At 41.2% G+C, this 15,236-nt stretch overlaps 1 protein-coding gene across 7 annotated transcripts in view; it reads left to right on the top strand.

The window, feature by feature from the left end:
- LOC130281634 (alpha-2-macroglobulin-like protein 1) overlaps positions 1–15,236 on the top strand; it is a 371,222-nt gene that overhangs the window by 331,359 nt on the left and 24,627 nt on the right. For all 7 annotated transcript variants that reach the window (XM_056529065.1, XM_056529066.1, XM_056529064.1 and 4 more), the window contains 3 exons: positions 5,001–5,157; positions 7,633–7,710; positions 14,558–14,720. In XM_056529065.1, the coding sequence (XP_056385040.1) occupies positions 5,001–5,157; positions 7,633–7,710; positions 14,558–14,720 (398 nt within the window). The remainder of the gene's footprint in view (positions 1–5,000; positions 5,158–7,632; positions 7,711–14,557; positions 14,721–15,236) is intronic.

Here is a 15,236-nt window from a genome sequence, read left to right as displayed (position 1 = left end):
ACCCAAAGACCTTAACTTACCTGTCAGACGTCTATGAGGGACAGTATCAAATGCTTTAGCAAAATCCAGAAACACTATATCCACAGCCATTCCTCTGTATACACAGCCCCCCTCTATATACACAGCCCCCCTCTATATACACAGCCCCCCACTATATACACAGCCCCCCTCTATATACACAGCCCCCCTCTATATCCACAGCCATTCCTCTGTCAAGGCTTCTACTCACCTCTTCATAAAAGCAAATTAGATTGGTTTGACAACTTCTATCCTTAGTAAACCCATGCTGGCTATCACTTATAATACAATTATCCCCTATGTATTCCTGTATGTAATCCCTTATAAGTCCTTCAAACAATTTACCCACAATGCACGTTAAACTTACCGGTCTATAGTTTCCTGGGGAAGACCTAGAGCCCTTTTTGAAGATTGGCACCACATTCGCCTTGCACCAGTCCCTTGACACAATACCAGACACCAGAGAATCTCTAAATATCATGAACAGGGGTACAGATATTACTGAACTTACCTCTCTAAGAACTCTTGGGTGTAGTCCATCCGGTCCTGGGGATTTGCTTACATTTATATCACTTAACTTACCTTGTACCATCTCTACATTAAGCCAGTTCAGTACATTACATGATGTGTTACCAGTACTGACCTGTACATGATGTGTTACCAGCACTGGCCTGTACATGATGTGTTACCAGCACTGACCTGGCCAATGTCAGCTCCTTTTTCCATAGTGTATACAGAACTAAAGAACCCATTCAGTAGCTCCGCCTTCTCTTTATCGCCTGTGACAACCTCCCCATTATCATTATTAAGGGGTCCTACATGCTCTGTCCTTGGTTTTTTTGCATTTATATGTCTAAAAAAATATTTAGGATTAGTTTTGCTTTCTTTGGCCACCTGTCTCTCATTTTGAATTTTTGCTATTTTTATTACATTTTTACAGATTTTATTAAGCTCCTTGTACTGTTTAAATGTTATAGCTGACCCATCAGATTTGTAATTTTTGAAGGCTATTTTTTTGTTGTTTATTGCTCTTTTAACCTCATTTGTCAGCCATGTAGGATTTAGTTTTAATCGTTTATATTTGTTCCCCTTTGGTATATATTTAGCTGTATAGTTATTTAGAGTTGATTTAAAGATGTCCCATTTACCTTCTGTATCAGTATTTGACAACACCTCCCCCCAGTCTATGTCCTGTAGTGCAGCCCTCAGCCCAGGGAAATTTGCCTTTTTAAAGTTATATGTTTTTGCCTTCCCCATCTGTCTTTGTTTTCTACATTTTAATTCAAAAGTAACTATATTGTGGTCGCTATTCCCAAGGTTTTCCCGCACAGTTACATTACCAACCAGCTCTGCGTTGTTGGAAATGATCAGATCCAACAAGGCATCACTTCTTGTTGGGTCCTCCACAAACTGGCCCATAAAATTATCCTGCAATAAATTTAGGAATTGTCGCCCCTTTGTAGTTTTAGCCAACCCCGGACCCCAATCTATATCTGGATAGTTAAAATCTCCCATTATTACCACTGTACCTGCCCGGGCGGCCCTCTCTATTTGTTTATGCAGCCGACCTTCTATCTCTTCAGTGATATTAGGGGGTCTGTAGATTACACCAAATACTATTTTTTCAGTATTTCCCTCCTTTTGTAATTCTACCCACAATGATTCCACATCCTCAGAATCATCACACACTATGGCATCGTTCACACTGACTTTCATACCACTTCTTACATACAGACAGACTCCACCACCTTTTCTGTTCATTCTATCCTTGCGAAACAATGTAAACCCCTGCAGATTGACAGCCCAGTCATGCGAGGAGTCCAGCCATGTCTCAGTGACCCCAACTATATCACCAGCCATGTCTCAGTGACCCCAACTATATCAATATGTTCCTTCAGTATCAAGGCCTCAAGCTCCCCCATTTTATTTGCTAGGCTTCTGGCATTTGTGAACATACACTTTACATTTCCATCCTTTATGTTATTGGGGTTAATGGGATTCAAGGGTGTAAGTTTTATTTTCCTATGAAGCTTATTCCTATTAACTATTCTAACCCCTCCCTCCGCTCCACCCCCAGGTACATTTATAATTCCCACCTCTCTATCTAAACTATCTTCCCCCTCTTTGCTGTAGGTTCCCTCCCCCCAAGTCCCTAGTTTAAACACTCCTCCACCCTTCTAGCCATCTTCTCCCCAAGCAAAGCTGCACCCTCCCCATTGAGGTGCAGCCCGTCCCTACGGTAGAGCCGGTAACCGACAGCGAAGTCAGCCCAGTTCTCCATGAACCCAAACCCTTCCTTCCTACACCAGCTTCTGAGCCACTTGTTTACCTCCCTGATCTCCCGCTGCCTCTCTGGTGCGGCTCGTGGTACTGGTAGTATTTCAGAAAAGACTACCTTGGAGGTCCTTGCCTTAAGCTTGCGGCCTAAGTCCCTGAAATCATTTTTAAGGACACTCCACCTACCTCTTACTTTGTCATTGGTGCCAATATGTACCATGACTGCTGGGTCCTTTCCAGCCCCGCCCAACAACCTGTCAACCCGATCCGCGATGTGCCGAACTCGTGCGCCAGGCAGACAACACACTGTTCGGCGATCCCGGTCTTTGTGACAGATTGCCCTGTCTGTCCCCCTAATAATTGAGTCCCCCACCACTAGTACCTGTCTGGCCTGCCCTGTACTCCTCCCTCCCTCCTTACTGGAGCAGACACCCCCCTGGCGGTCAGAGGTGGTATCCTGCTGCAGTTCTCCTAGCTCTGTAATGGCATCCCCCTCATCTGCCAAGCGGGCAAACTTGTTGGGGTGTGCCAGTTCAGGACTAGCCTCCCTGACACTTTTTCCCCTACCCCTCTTTCTAACTGTAACCCAGCTAACTGCCTGACTGTCCTGCAACTCCGTCCCACTGTCCTCCCCCACCTCTACTCCCGAGAGTGCCTGCTCAGTGAGCAGGAGACTCCTCTCCATGTTGTTAATGCTTCTCATTGTTGCCAGTCGCCCCTCTAGATGCAGGATCTAAGCTTCCAAACGGACAACTAGCACACATCTCGCACAACAATATGCACCCTCAAACTGTTGTTCAAGGATTGTTTTTTGCGCGACCAATTGTCCGTTGTAATGCCATCACTCACTTTACCATTAAATGTATGGCGCAACCAAAAAAAAAATACTATTTGTGTGGTGAAATTAAAAAGAAAACCGCAATTTTGCAAATTTTGGAAGGTTTTGTTTTTATGTCGTACAATTTACAGTAAAAATGATGTGTTCTTTATTCTTTGGGTCAATACGATTAAAATGATACCCATGATTATACACTTTTCTATTACTGTTGTGCTTAAAAGAAAAATCGCAAACTTTTTAACCAAATTAGTATGTTTAAAATTCCCCCGTTTGAAGGCCTATAACTTTTTCATTTTTCCGTATAAGCGGCCGTATGAGGGCTCATTTTTTGCGCCGTGATCTGTACTTTTAATTGATAACATATTTGCTTATATAAAACTTTTATACATTTTTTATTTTTTTGGGAATAAAATGTTATAAAAAAGCATCTACTTTGGAATTTTTTTTATTTTTACATTTACGCTGTTCACCGCATGGTATCATTAACATTTTATATTAATAGTTCAGATATTTACGCACACGGCGATACCAAATATGTATATAAAATATTTTTTTTAACACTTTTTGGGGGTGAAATAGGAAAAATGGGATAATTTATGTTTTTATTGGAGGAGGGGTTTTTTCACATTTTTTTTACTTTATTTTTTTACTACTTTTACTTTTATTTTTACACTCTTATAGTCCCCATAGGGGACTATTTATAGCAATCACTCGATTGCTAATCCTGTTCAGTGCTATGTATAGGACACAGCACTGATCAGGGTTATCGGTCATCTTCTGCTCTGGTCTGCGGGAAGGCAGATCAGAGCAGAAGATGCCGGGAAGGCAGCGGCGGTAGGTGAGGGGACCTCCGTCTGCCATGCAGGATGATCGGATCGCCGCAGCAGCGCTGTTGGCGATCCGATCATCCATTTTAGTGACCGCGATGCTGCAGATGCCGTGATCTGTATTGATCACAGCATCTGAGGGGTTAATGGCGGACATCCGCGGGATCGTGGGTGTATGCCATTACGGGCGGGTCCCTGGCTGCGATCAGCATCCGGGACCTGCCGCGCATGATCCGGGCATCGCTCTGATGCTCGCGGTTATGCTTAGGACGTATATGTACGTCCTGGTGCGTTAAGTACCACCTCACCAGGACATACATTTACGGCGCTCATCGTTAAGGGGTTAAGGGGTTAAAGGGGAACTCCAGTGAAAAACATTTTATTTTTTCAAAAGCAACTGTTGCCAGAAAGTTCTACAGATTTGTAAATTATTTCTATTTAAAAATCTTAATCCTTCCAGTACTATCAGCTGCTATCTGCTTCACAGGAAGTTCTTTTCTTTTTGTATTTCTTTTCTTTCTGACCATAGTGCTTTCTGCTGACACCTCTGTCCATGTCAGGAACTGCCAAGACCAGGAACAAATCCCCATAGCAAACCTATCCTGCTTTAGACAGTTCCTGATATGTACAGAAGTGTCAGCAGAGAGCACTGTGGTCAGACTGGTAAGGAAATTCAAAAAGAAAAGAACTTCCTGTGGAGCATACAGCAGCTGATAAGTACTGGAAGGATTAAGACTTTTAAATAGATTTAATTTACAAATCTGTCTAACTTTCTGGCACCAGTTAATAAAAATAATATATATATACACATCAAATAAAATGTTTTCCGGAGTACCCCTTTAAGAATTGACAAGAATCAATAAAGGGTACTGGGGCCTCTTGTGCCAAGATAAGGGCTGTCCGGGCATGCTGGGAATTGAAGTTTTGCAACATCTGGAGGGCCACAGTTTAAGACCACTTTTGTAGAGAGATGACCTTGTTTTTTTTTTCCGGTATCTCATCTCTTTCCATACTTTTCTTTTCCCCTATCATATTTGCAGGCTCACGGCCTTTGTTCTGAAGAGCTTCAAGCAGGCCAAAGATATTGTTTTCATCGATGAAGAAGTTATAAGTCAAGGCATGAACTGGTTAAAGAAACAGCAGAAGCCCGATGGTTGCTTCAAGACCAAAGGTCGGGTGTTACACAACGGCATGAAGGTAAGCTGAGGGACAGCGCCTCCACTGGCAGACAAAGATATAGCGTCACTTGTAGAGCAGAACATCACAGTGGCCGGCGTTTATTATTGTAGGTGTAAGTGAAGCATTTATGATTGTAGGTGTAAGTGAAGCATTTATCATTGTAGGTGTAAGTGAAGCATTTATCATTGTAGGTGTAAGTGAAGCATTTATTATTGTAGGTGTAAGTGAAGCATTTATCATTGTAGGTGTAAGTGAAGCATTTATCATTTTAGGTGTAAGTGAAGCATTTATCATTGTAAGTTTAAGTGAAGCATTTATCATTGTAGGTGTAAGTGAAGCATTTATCATTTTAGGTTTAAGTGAAGCATTTCTCATTGTAGGTGTAAGTGAAGCATTTTTCTACACCTTTTATTGTGTGCTGGTAATGTGTAGGAGCAACAAATTTATGAAAAGGTCGCAGAGCATTTGATACATTTTGTACAGGTCACATTATCTTCACATACACCAAAAAGATAAGCTAAGTCTGGGCTGGTGTAGCTTTAGAGACTTTTCAGTGGCTTAGCGCCTTTTTTGCGCCTTTTCACAAAAAGGCGCAGTTCATAAAACCCTTCAATATCAGGTGTATTGGCAAAATTAAACTTAGTGGATTGTAAATCAAAAGAAATGTGTAAACCAAAAAGGCACAAAAAAGGCGCAAATAAACCCTGCTTGCGCCTTTTTTGCGGCTTTTGTAGACACAAAAAACAGTCTATAGACAATGATACATTTCTGCCAGTATGTTTACCAAGTCAACAGAGACCATGTAAGGAGTAGTTATGTGCTGCAATGAGGAAAATGGTCACCAGACACCTAAAACAAAAACTTGTAGTTCAGCGTGCCACAAATTATCTCTATAAATGTTTACAAACCTTCTCAAGCCCCAAAATGCATCTAGTAATGCAAAAGACAGCCGATAGGTAGGAGAGGAAGGGAGGGAGATGCAGCTGCAGCTTTTTTTTGCTTTGTGTCTGTGACTTCTGCTGCGAAAGGGGAGGGGGAGCACCAGAGAAGAGATATCTGCCCATCCCTCAACAGCCTGTCCATACAGCAGGCAAAGGGATATATATATATATATATATATATATATATATATATATAGATCTATATATATATATATATATATATATATATATATATATATATATATATAGTGATAAGGTGGCAAGGAAAGGGTGTATTTCCTTGGCTCACCATGGAGAATCTCTCACCTGCTTAAGTAATGAGGCAGAAGGGAAGGGAGGTGTGTATATAAGATGGATCTGTGCTCTCCCTTGGAAACAGTATGCTGGCTGTTAGAGGGGGAGACACACGGGCCCTGTTTAGGTAACACGCAGCAGGCGCTGTGAGTGGTCCAAGTTCGGGTGTGAACTGGTAGTAAAACAGGTTGCAGGGGGCACGGGTTTTATCTGGATGAGGGAAGCTCACCAGTTGATAGACAGGGCATGCTGAGAGTTATAGTCAGCGACCAGACGGTCTAGGATTTTATTTTGTTCCTGTTTATGTTTTGTTTTTACATGCAACCTGTGGAAATAAAGCTGGCAAGGAGCCAGACTTGTATGAGGAACTGTGGTCTGCTGTGTTATTGTGAGAAACGTGTCCCGTGGCAAGTGACCAGGACAATCAGAGAGCTAATCCCTGTTATGGTTCGTCACAATATATACGTATATATATATATATATATATATATATATATATTTGGCTCTGACTGTAAGTAGGGCTTTCTACTGCACGGCCTACTCTTACTGTAAAGAACCCTTTCCTATAATGACTGTAGGCTTTTTTTTCTACTTTTACGGTATGTGAAATCCAAATATACAACTCTTACTTGATTTGATCTAATTTCTCCTCTATTGGTTTCCTCAGGGTGGTGCGGATGATGATATTTCTCAAACTTTATTTATTGAGGAATGTATATGCACAACCTACTCTTACTATAAAGAATCCTTTCTTATATTGACTATAGGCTGTTTCTTTTCATGCAAGTTTTATGTGATATCTAAAAATACAACTCTTATTGATCTCATTTGTCCTCCATTGGTTTCCTCTGAGCAGGGTGGATGATGAGGTTTCTGTAACGTCATATGTTGAGGGCTTTCTACTGCACAACACAGTCTTACTGTAAAGAACCCTTTCCTATAATGACTATAGGCAATTTTTTCTCATACAACTTTAATGTGCTTTCATAATATAAAACTCTTACTTCATTGCTTTTCTCCTCTATTGCTTTCCTCTAGATGGTGTGGATGATGACATTCCTTTCGTTTTATTTATTGGGGGATTTCTATGCACAACTCACTCTTACTGTAAAGAAACCTTTCCTATATATTAACTATTGGCTGTTTCTTTTCATACAAGTTTTATGACCATAGACTATTGTTTTCACATACATTTATATGCGATATCATAATATACACCTCCTACTTGATCTAATTTCTCCTCCATTGGTTTCCTCAGGGCGGTGTGGATGATGTGTCTTCTCTCACTGCATATGTTGTCTCTGCCTTATTGGAGGACAACGACTCAGAGCCCAGTGTAAGTGTGTACAGTTATTATCAAGTTCTCCAGATTTGATGGTTCTGTCTCTTCATTCACCTTTGGTATATAAGTTCTTACCACACCACATCCTTACACAATGGCCTTCATTTACTAACATGATTCCGATAACATTTGCGCCTAAATTCTGGCGCTCGGAACGCGACAGAAAAAAACGACAGAGACCGAATCACTCAGAGTGAAAACAAAAAAAACCTACAAAATGGGCGTTGATTTCGGGAAAAGGGGCGTATTTCCTACATTTCAGCAAAAATCACTTGTCTGTTCCTAAAACTACTCGGAAATTCATGTGAATTATCTGGGAAGAAAACCCGACACTTTAAAGCATGTATAAAGTTTCAGAAAGCGGAGTCAATTCTCTGGCAATTTGCTCCTTTGCCTGCCTCGTCTTTTTCAAGTAATTCTTACTTGTCATTTTTTTATTTTTTATGCACAATGTAATTTTTAAGCAAGGTTTTAGGTTTACAAAAAAAAAAATTTCAAATTTTTTTTTTTCTTGTTTGCCCTTTTGCAAGGTTGCCACAAAAAATGTTGTAGGGAATTGTGAGAAACAGATTTTATTATTTAGATAACGATATTCTTTTTTATTTAGAAACAAGGGACCATTATCGAGATCGGGAGCAGGAAAAGGAGAGACCGGCGGAGATCAGAACATTGAAAGACAGGTAAGATAATGTATAATTTTATGTGATTTATTAATACATGATGTAATGTTGATTGAATTAATGAATGATTGATTGATGTGTTGGATCGATGTGTTTGATTGACAGGTGATTTCTGTAGAACATGTCATGTTGATTATTTTTATTGTATTTTTCATGTAGATATTTATATAAAAATATGTGATTTTAATATATACTTATTGTTAATACATTGATTTTTATGCAATGTGTATTTTTTTTGAACATGTTAAACATGTTAAATACGTGTTTCTTTCTGTTACCGAATGTACCTGGGGTGCCCCCAGCTGTTGAAAAACTAACTACAATACCCAGCATGCCCTGACAGCCAAAAGCTGTCCGGGCATGCTGGGAGTTGTAGTTTTGCAACAGCTGGAGGCACCCTGGTTCCTTGGCAAACACTGCGCTAACCTATGGTTCATTGGCAAACACTGCGCTAACCTATTTCTTTTTTTTTCAATTTCACAATTCCCTCTTTTCACTGAACTGGGTTACTGGGTTAATGAAATGTATATTAAATTGCCGTGGGAAAAAATTTTTATTTTGAAAACCATGGACATAATTGGATAATTGCCCTTTAGAACGTACGTGGCACAAACGTGTGGTTTTCTCAATAAAAAATTTCCACGGCAATTTAATATGCATTTCATTAACCCAGTTCAGTGAAAAGAAGAGGGAATTGTGAAATTGAAAACAAGAAATAGGTTAGCGCAGTGTTTGCCAATGAACCAGGGTGCCTACAGCTGTTGAAAAACCACAACTCCCAGCATGCCCGGACAGCCTTTGGCTGTCAGGGCATGCTGGGTGTTGTAGTTAGTTTTTCAACAGCTGGAGGCACCCCTGGTTTGTGAGGTAACAGAAAGAAACACAGTAGGTTAGGCCAAGTGTAAAACCCGTATCTAACATGTTCAAAAAAATACACATTGCATAAAAATGTATGTATCAACAATAAGTATATATTCAAATGACATATTTTACTATAAATACCTCCATGAAAAATACTATAAAAATAATCAACATGACATCTTATACAGAAATCACCTGTCAATCAAACACATCGATCCAACACATCAATCATTCAACATTACATCATGTATTAATAAATTACATAAAATTATACATTATCTTACCTGCCTTTCAATGTTCTGATCTTTTCCTGAACCCGCTCCCGATAATGGTCCCTTGCTTCTAAATGAAAAATAATTTAGTTTTAACAAAAATAAAATTTGTTTTTCACAATTTCGTAGGCATGTACAATTCAGTTTGTTACAAATTCAGATTCATTCGGATGTAAATATTTCGTATATTCGGATAAATCCGAATGTAAGAAATATGAACAATTGGGACAAAAACTGATTTGTTACGAAACAAATTGCACATGTCTAATATATATATACTCATTTAATACATCTATTTATATGTGTCTCCCTCCTTCCTCAGGCCCGAGTTACAGTGTGTGGATACAGTACTTTATATATACATATTTCCAATAATACATTAACCCATTAGACAATTGAAGAATGCCATTGGAGGCTGAGTATGACGTCAGCCTTCAGGGTCTATTGATGGTGTATAGGAATGAATGGGCTAGATCTATAGGGGCCACAAAAACAATAAACTTTAGGATGGCAAAGTTCAATCAACTCAGAGAAGCCCTTAACAATATAAAATGGGATAATGTCCTCAAAAAGAACAAGACTGACTCTAAAATTCTCACTGTAAGATGTATATACCTTATGGGAATAAAAGGGTCAGAAATAAAAGAAGACCAATATGGATGAATAAAAACGTTAAGGGGGCAATGAACGACAAAAATAAAGCATTTGAACTACTTAAAGATGACGGCAGTGAAGAAGCATTAAAAAGCCATAGAGGAAAATGTAAAATATGTAAAAAAAAACATATAAAAGCCGCAAAAATAGAGACAGAAAGACTCATTGCCAAAGAGAGTAAAACTAACCCCAAAAATGTTCTTTAACTATATAAATAGCAAAAAGGTCAAAAATGAAAGTGTAGGCCCCCATAAAAAAAAATGGCGAGGAAGAAATTATAGACGGAGATTAGGAAAAAGCAAATATTTCAAACAAATTCTTCTCCACTGTATTCAAGGAGGAAAATGAAATGCCAGGTGAAATACAGCGAGATAAGGTAAACTCCACAGTACAGGTCACCTGTCTAACCCAGAAAGAAGTACAGGTCACCTGTCTAACCCAGGAAGAAGTACAGTGCTGCCTACAAAAAATCTAAATAGACAAATCACAAGGTCCAGATGGCATTCACCCCCATGTTCTAAAGGAATTAAGTAATGCACTAGACAGACCTCTATTGTTAATATTCAGGGACTCTATAATGACAGGGACTGTTCCCAAGGACTGGCGCATGGCAAATGTGGTGCCAATATTTAAGAAGGGGTCAAAAGGTAACCCTTGGAATTATAGACCTACTAGTTTAACCTCCGTTGTATGTAAATTGTTTGAGGGTTTTCTAAGAGATGCTATTTTGGATTATCTTGATAAAAATAAATGTATGACCCTGTATCAAGGAAGAAATGCCAGCGAGGTATAGCGGATCCCAGATTTATTAAATGGATAAAAACAGGAACGGTAAATACAGGGTACATTCGGTGCTGCCATACACCTGCCGTGCGTTGGTTTTGGGAGGATGGTCCGGTGGTAGCTGATCAGCTCGCACTTTACCTATGACCCTGTATCAGCATGGATTTATGAGGGATCGGTCCTGTCAAACTAACCTGATCAGCTTTTATGAGGCGGTGAGCTCCAGACTGGACCAGGGGGAAATCTCTGGATGTCGTATATCTGGATTTTTCCAAAACATTTGATATGGTTCCACATAAAAGGTCGGTGCATAAAATGAGAGGGATTGGGTGCAGTATATTAGGTGCAGTATAGTTCCCCCATATAGACCAGTGTATGGCTGGAGGCTGTATGCCTGTGTACTGCCCCACTTCAGTGCTTCGTCCACCGCTCCTCCGGTCCGGGGTCACAATCTACTGCTATGGCATGTGGATCATAGCAGTAGGTCCCGGGACAGGGACCTACCATGCCTGCGCGTCCTTCTCCTCATCGATGCTCCGTTCCTATGGGCACACGCACGGGACGTGCGCCTTCTCCCGGTGGCCCCTGTCATTTTAAAGTTAACGCAGGGCCACAGAAAGGTAACTGGGGCATCCTTGTGTCCCGAAAAGATCTTTCGGGAGACAGGGATGTCCCGAATGTGACTGGGCTCCCTGCGGGCTGCCACTGAGCTGCCCGCAGGTGATAGAGCCTCAAGTTTGAGGCTTGATTAGGTTGTGCCCAGGCACACTCGGCACACCTATGCGCACTCCTATGCCAGGACCCTGCTGTTTACCTTCCTACCCTGTTTGCTGCAAGATTTCCATAGACCACAATGGGCCCATTGATTTCAATGGGCAAAAAATCAATGTTATAGATGTAGCCCATTCATTCCTATACACCACCAATAGACCCTGGAGGTTGACGTCATACTCAGCCTCCAATGGCATTCAGACCTGGCAAACCTAAAAAGTTTAATGGGTTAATGTATTCATGGAAATATGTAGATATAAAGTACCATATGTGGAAAGGAACCGGCACTGTGTAAGGGCTCTAGGCAGAGGCGGGTGCTCTGCTGCTGGAGACAAGACTCAATGTCACATAGTGATATGAATCCAAGGAAGAAGCGGCACTCCAATGTGGCAAAAAAATTGTGTTTTTATTCACCCATCCAGTCACACGTGCTACGTTTCGGTCTGCACAATGAGACCTTTCTCAAGCCAGTGTAACAGCTTACATCCCTTCCTTATATATGATGCTTGCCAGTGACATCAGTGTTAACAATTTGCATAAAATATTCATGTAAACTACCACCAAAACATATAAAATAGTGCATATTACAATACATAATACTGATGACAGAGTATTCAGTATCAAACAATCCATAGTGTACATTGTGGTTTCTTGCTTTGATCTTCACACTTCACATTAATCAGATTTGCACATTTTGGGTCACTTCAAATACCATAAAAAAAAATATCTAAAAAGCAATTGAAAAGTCCCATCAAAACAAAAATGGTACAGATAAAAACTGCAAATTACAGCGCAAAAAATGACCTTCATATATCCCCATTAGAGATGAGCGAACTTACAGTAAATTAGATTTTTCACGAACTTCTCTGCTCGGCAGTTGATGACTTTTCCTGCATAAATTAGTTCAGCTTTCAGGTGCTCCGGTGGGCTGGAAAAGGTGGATACAGCCCTAGGAGACTCTTTCCTAGGAATGTATCCACCTTTTCCAGCCCACCGGAGCACCTGAAGGCTGAACTAATTTATGCAGGATAAGTCATCAACTGCCGAGCCGAGAAGTTCATGACGAATCAAATTTACTGTAAGTTCGCTCATCTCTAATCCCCATATACAGAAAAATAAAAGAGTGATAGGGATCAGAATAGTAGAATTTTATATTTTTGTATAGTTCCCCCACATTAGGTTGTAGCTTCCCCACATTAGGTGCAGTATAGTTCCCCCCACATTAGGTTGTAGTTCCCCCACATTCGGTTGGCAGTGTAATTCCCCTACATTAGGTTGTAGTTCCCACACCTTAGGTTGGCAGTATAGTTCCCCCACATTAGGCTGGCAGTACAGTTTCCCCCCCCCCACCCCACATTAGGTAGTAGTTCCCCCACATTCGGTTGGCAGTATAGTTCCCCCACATTAGGCTGGCAGTATAAGTCCCCCCACATTAGGTTGTAGTTCCCCCACATTCAGTTGGCAGTATAGGTCCCCCACATTAGGTTGTCAGTATAGTTCCCCCACATTAGGTTGGCAGTATAGTTCCCCCACATTAGGCGGGCTGTATAGATCCACCACATTAGGCGGGCTGTGTAGGTTCCCCCACATTAGGCTGGCAGTATAGTTCCCCCCACATTAGGTTGGCAGTATAGTTCCCCCCACATTAGGTTGGCAGAATAGTTCCCCCCACATTAGGTTGGCAGTATAGTTCCCCCACATTAGGTGCAGTACAATTCCCCCACATTAGGTGCAGTATAGTTCCCTCCATTAGGTGCAGTATAGTTCCCCCCATTAGGTGCAGTATAGTTCCCCCACAGACATACAGCCTTCAACCATATACAGTGTATGGCTGGAGGCTGTATGCCTGTGTACTTCCCCACTTCAGTGCTCCGTCCACCACTCCTCCGGTCAGGGGTCACTATCTACTGCTATGGCCTATGGGCCAGTAGTTCCCGGGACAGGAGGAGTGGTAGTCGGAGCACTGAAGATGATGTGCAGGAAACTTACCATGCCCGCGTGTCGATGCTCCATTCCCATGGGCACACGCACGGGAAGTCAGTGATGTCCCTGCATGCACTTCCTCCCGGCGGCCCCTGTTTTTTTTAAAGTTAACGCGGGGCCGCAGAAAGGTAATCGGGACATCCTTGTGTCCCGAAAAGCTCAGTGGTTGATTCCCCCCACCCCTGGATCCGCCACTGAGCAGCCTGCAGGTGATAGAGCCTTAAGTTTGAGGCTTGATTAGGTTGTGCCCAGGCACACTCGGCACACCCCGTGCGCATGCCTATGCCAGGACCCTGCTGTTTACCTTTCTACCCTGTTTGCCGCAAGATTTCCATAGACCACAATGGGCAAAAATTCACAAGGTTATAGATGTAGCCCATTCATTCCTATACACCACCAATATATCCTGGTGGCTGATGTCATACTTCAAATGTTTAATGGGTTAATGTATTCATGAAAATATGCATATATAAAGTACTGTATCCACACACTGTAACTCGGACCTGAGGAAGGAGGGAGCCCCTCAGAAATGAGTAGTCCTACGATGTATTGCCACTTTTTATGATTAGAAGTAGAAGAAACCCTGCAACAGAAATACACCTGCCTGCGACAGAAAACCCTGCGACAGAATATACCGTGCGACAGAGTTTTTCCCTGCAACAAAAAATATCGGGAAAAGGGTGACAGATTAGTAAATACCAATTTAAAAAAAAAGGTAGAAACCACAAAACAGAAACACAAACCGACCCTCCACTCTTAGTAAATGAGGCCCAATGTCTTCTGTAAATCCCATAAATAATGTGAACATGTGAGAGCAGCTGTTTGTCTTCTCTGTAGGATCCTATTGTGGAGATGGCCATGAATTTTATAGCGAATGATTCTTTGGAGAACGCCTCCCCCTACAAGCTGGCCCTGATGGCTTATGCCTTCACATTGGCCAAGATGGAGGATAAGAGAGCGGAAGTCATGAAGAAGCTGGAGCAACACGCCACCAAAGCAGGTAAAGAGCAAATTATCTGCATCTGAGGTCCATCTGTGCGCTGTATTGATGCATTTTAATGAAGTACATTTCTTAGAATAATATTGCCATGAGGTTAAAGCGATTTGACCTATGATCAGTATCCTATAAGGAGCAGTATAAAGATAGAGCTGGAGAAGAGGTGTATAACTACTATATATCCTGATCTTTATAAAGATATCAGCAGCAGTATACAGATAGAGCTGGAGGGGAGATGTATAACTACTATATAAACTGATCCCATGGAGATAGCAGCAGCAGTATACAGATAGAACTGGAGGTGATGTGTATAACTACTATATATACTGATCCCATAGAAATAGCAGCAGTAAACGGATAAAGCTTGGAGAAGAGATGTATGACACACACACACACACATATATATATATATATATATATATATATATATATATATATAGTGGGAATTAGCTGAACAAATGGTAGGCTGACAGGCAGAAGGCTGGTGCAAAACAAAAGGGTTTATTTAAAAAAAGCAGT

This window comes from Hyla sarda, chromosome 7, assembly GCF_029499605.1.
Source record: "Hyla sarda isolate aHylSar1 chromosome 7, aHylSar1.hap1, whole genome shotgun sequence".
NCBI classification, from domain to species: Eukaryota; Metazoa; Chordata; class Amphibia; order Anura; family Hylidae; genus Hyla; species Hyla sarda.
This window is presented reverse-complemented; position numbering and strand designations above follow the sequence as displayed.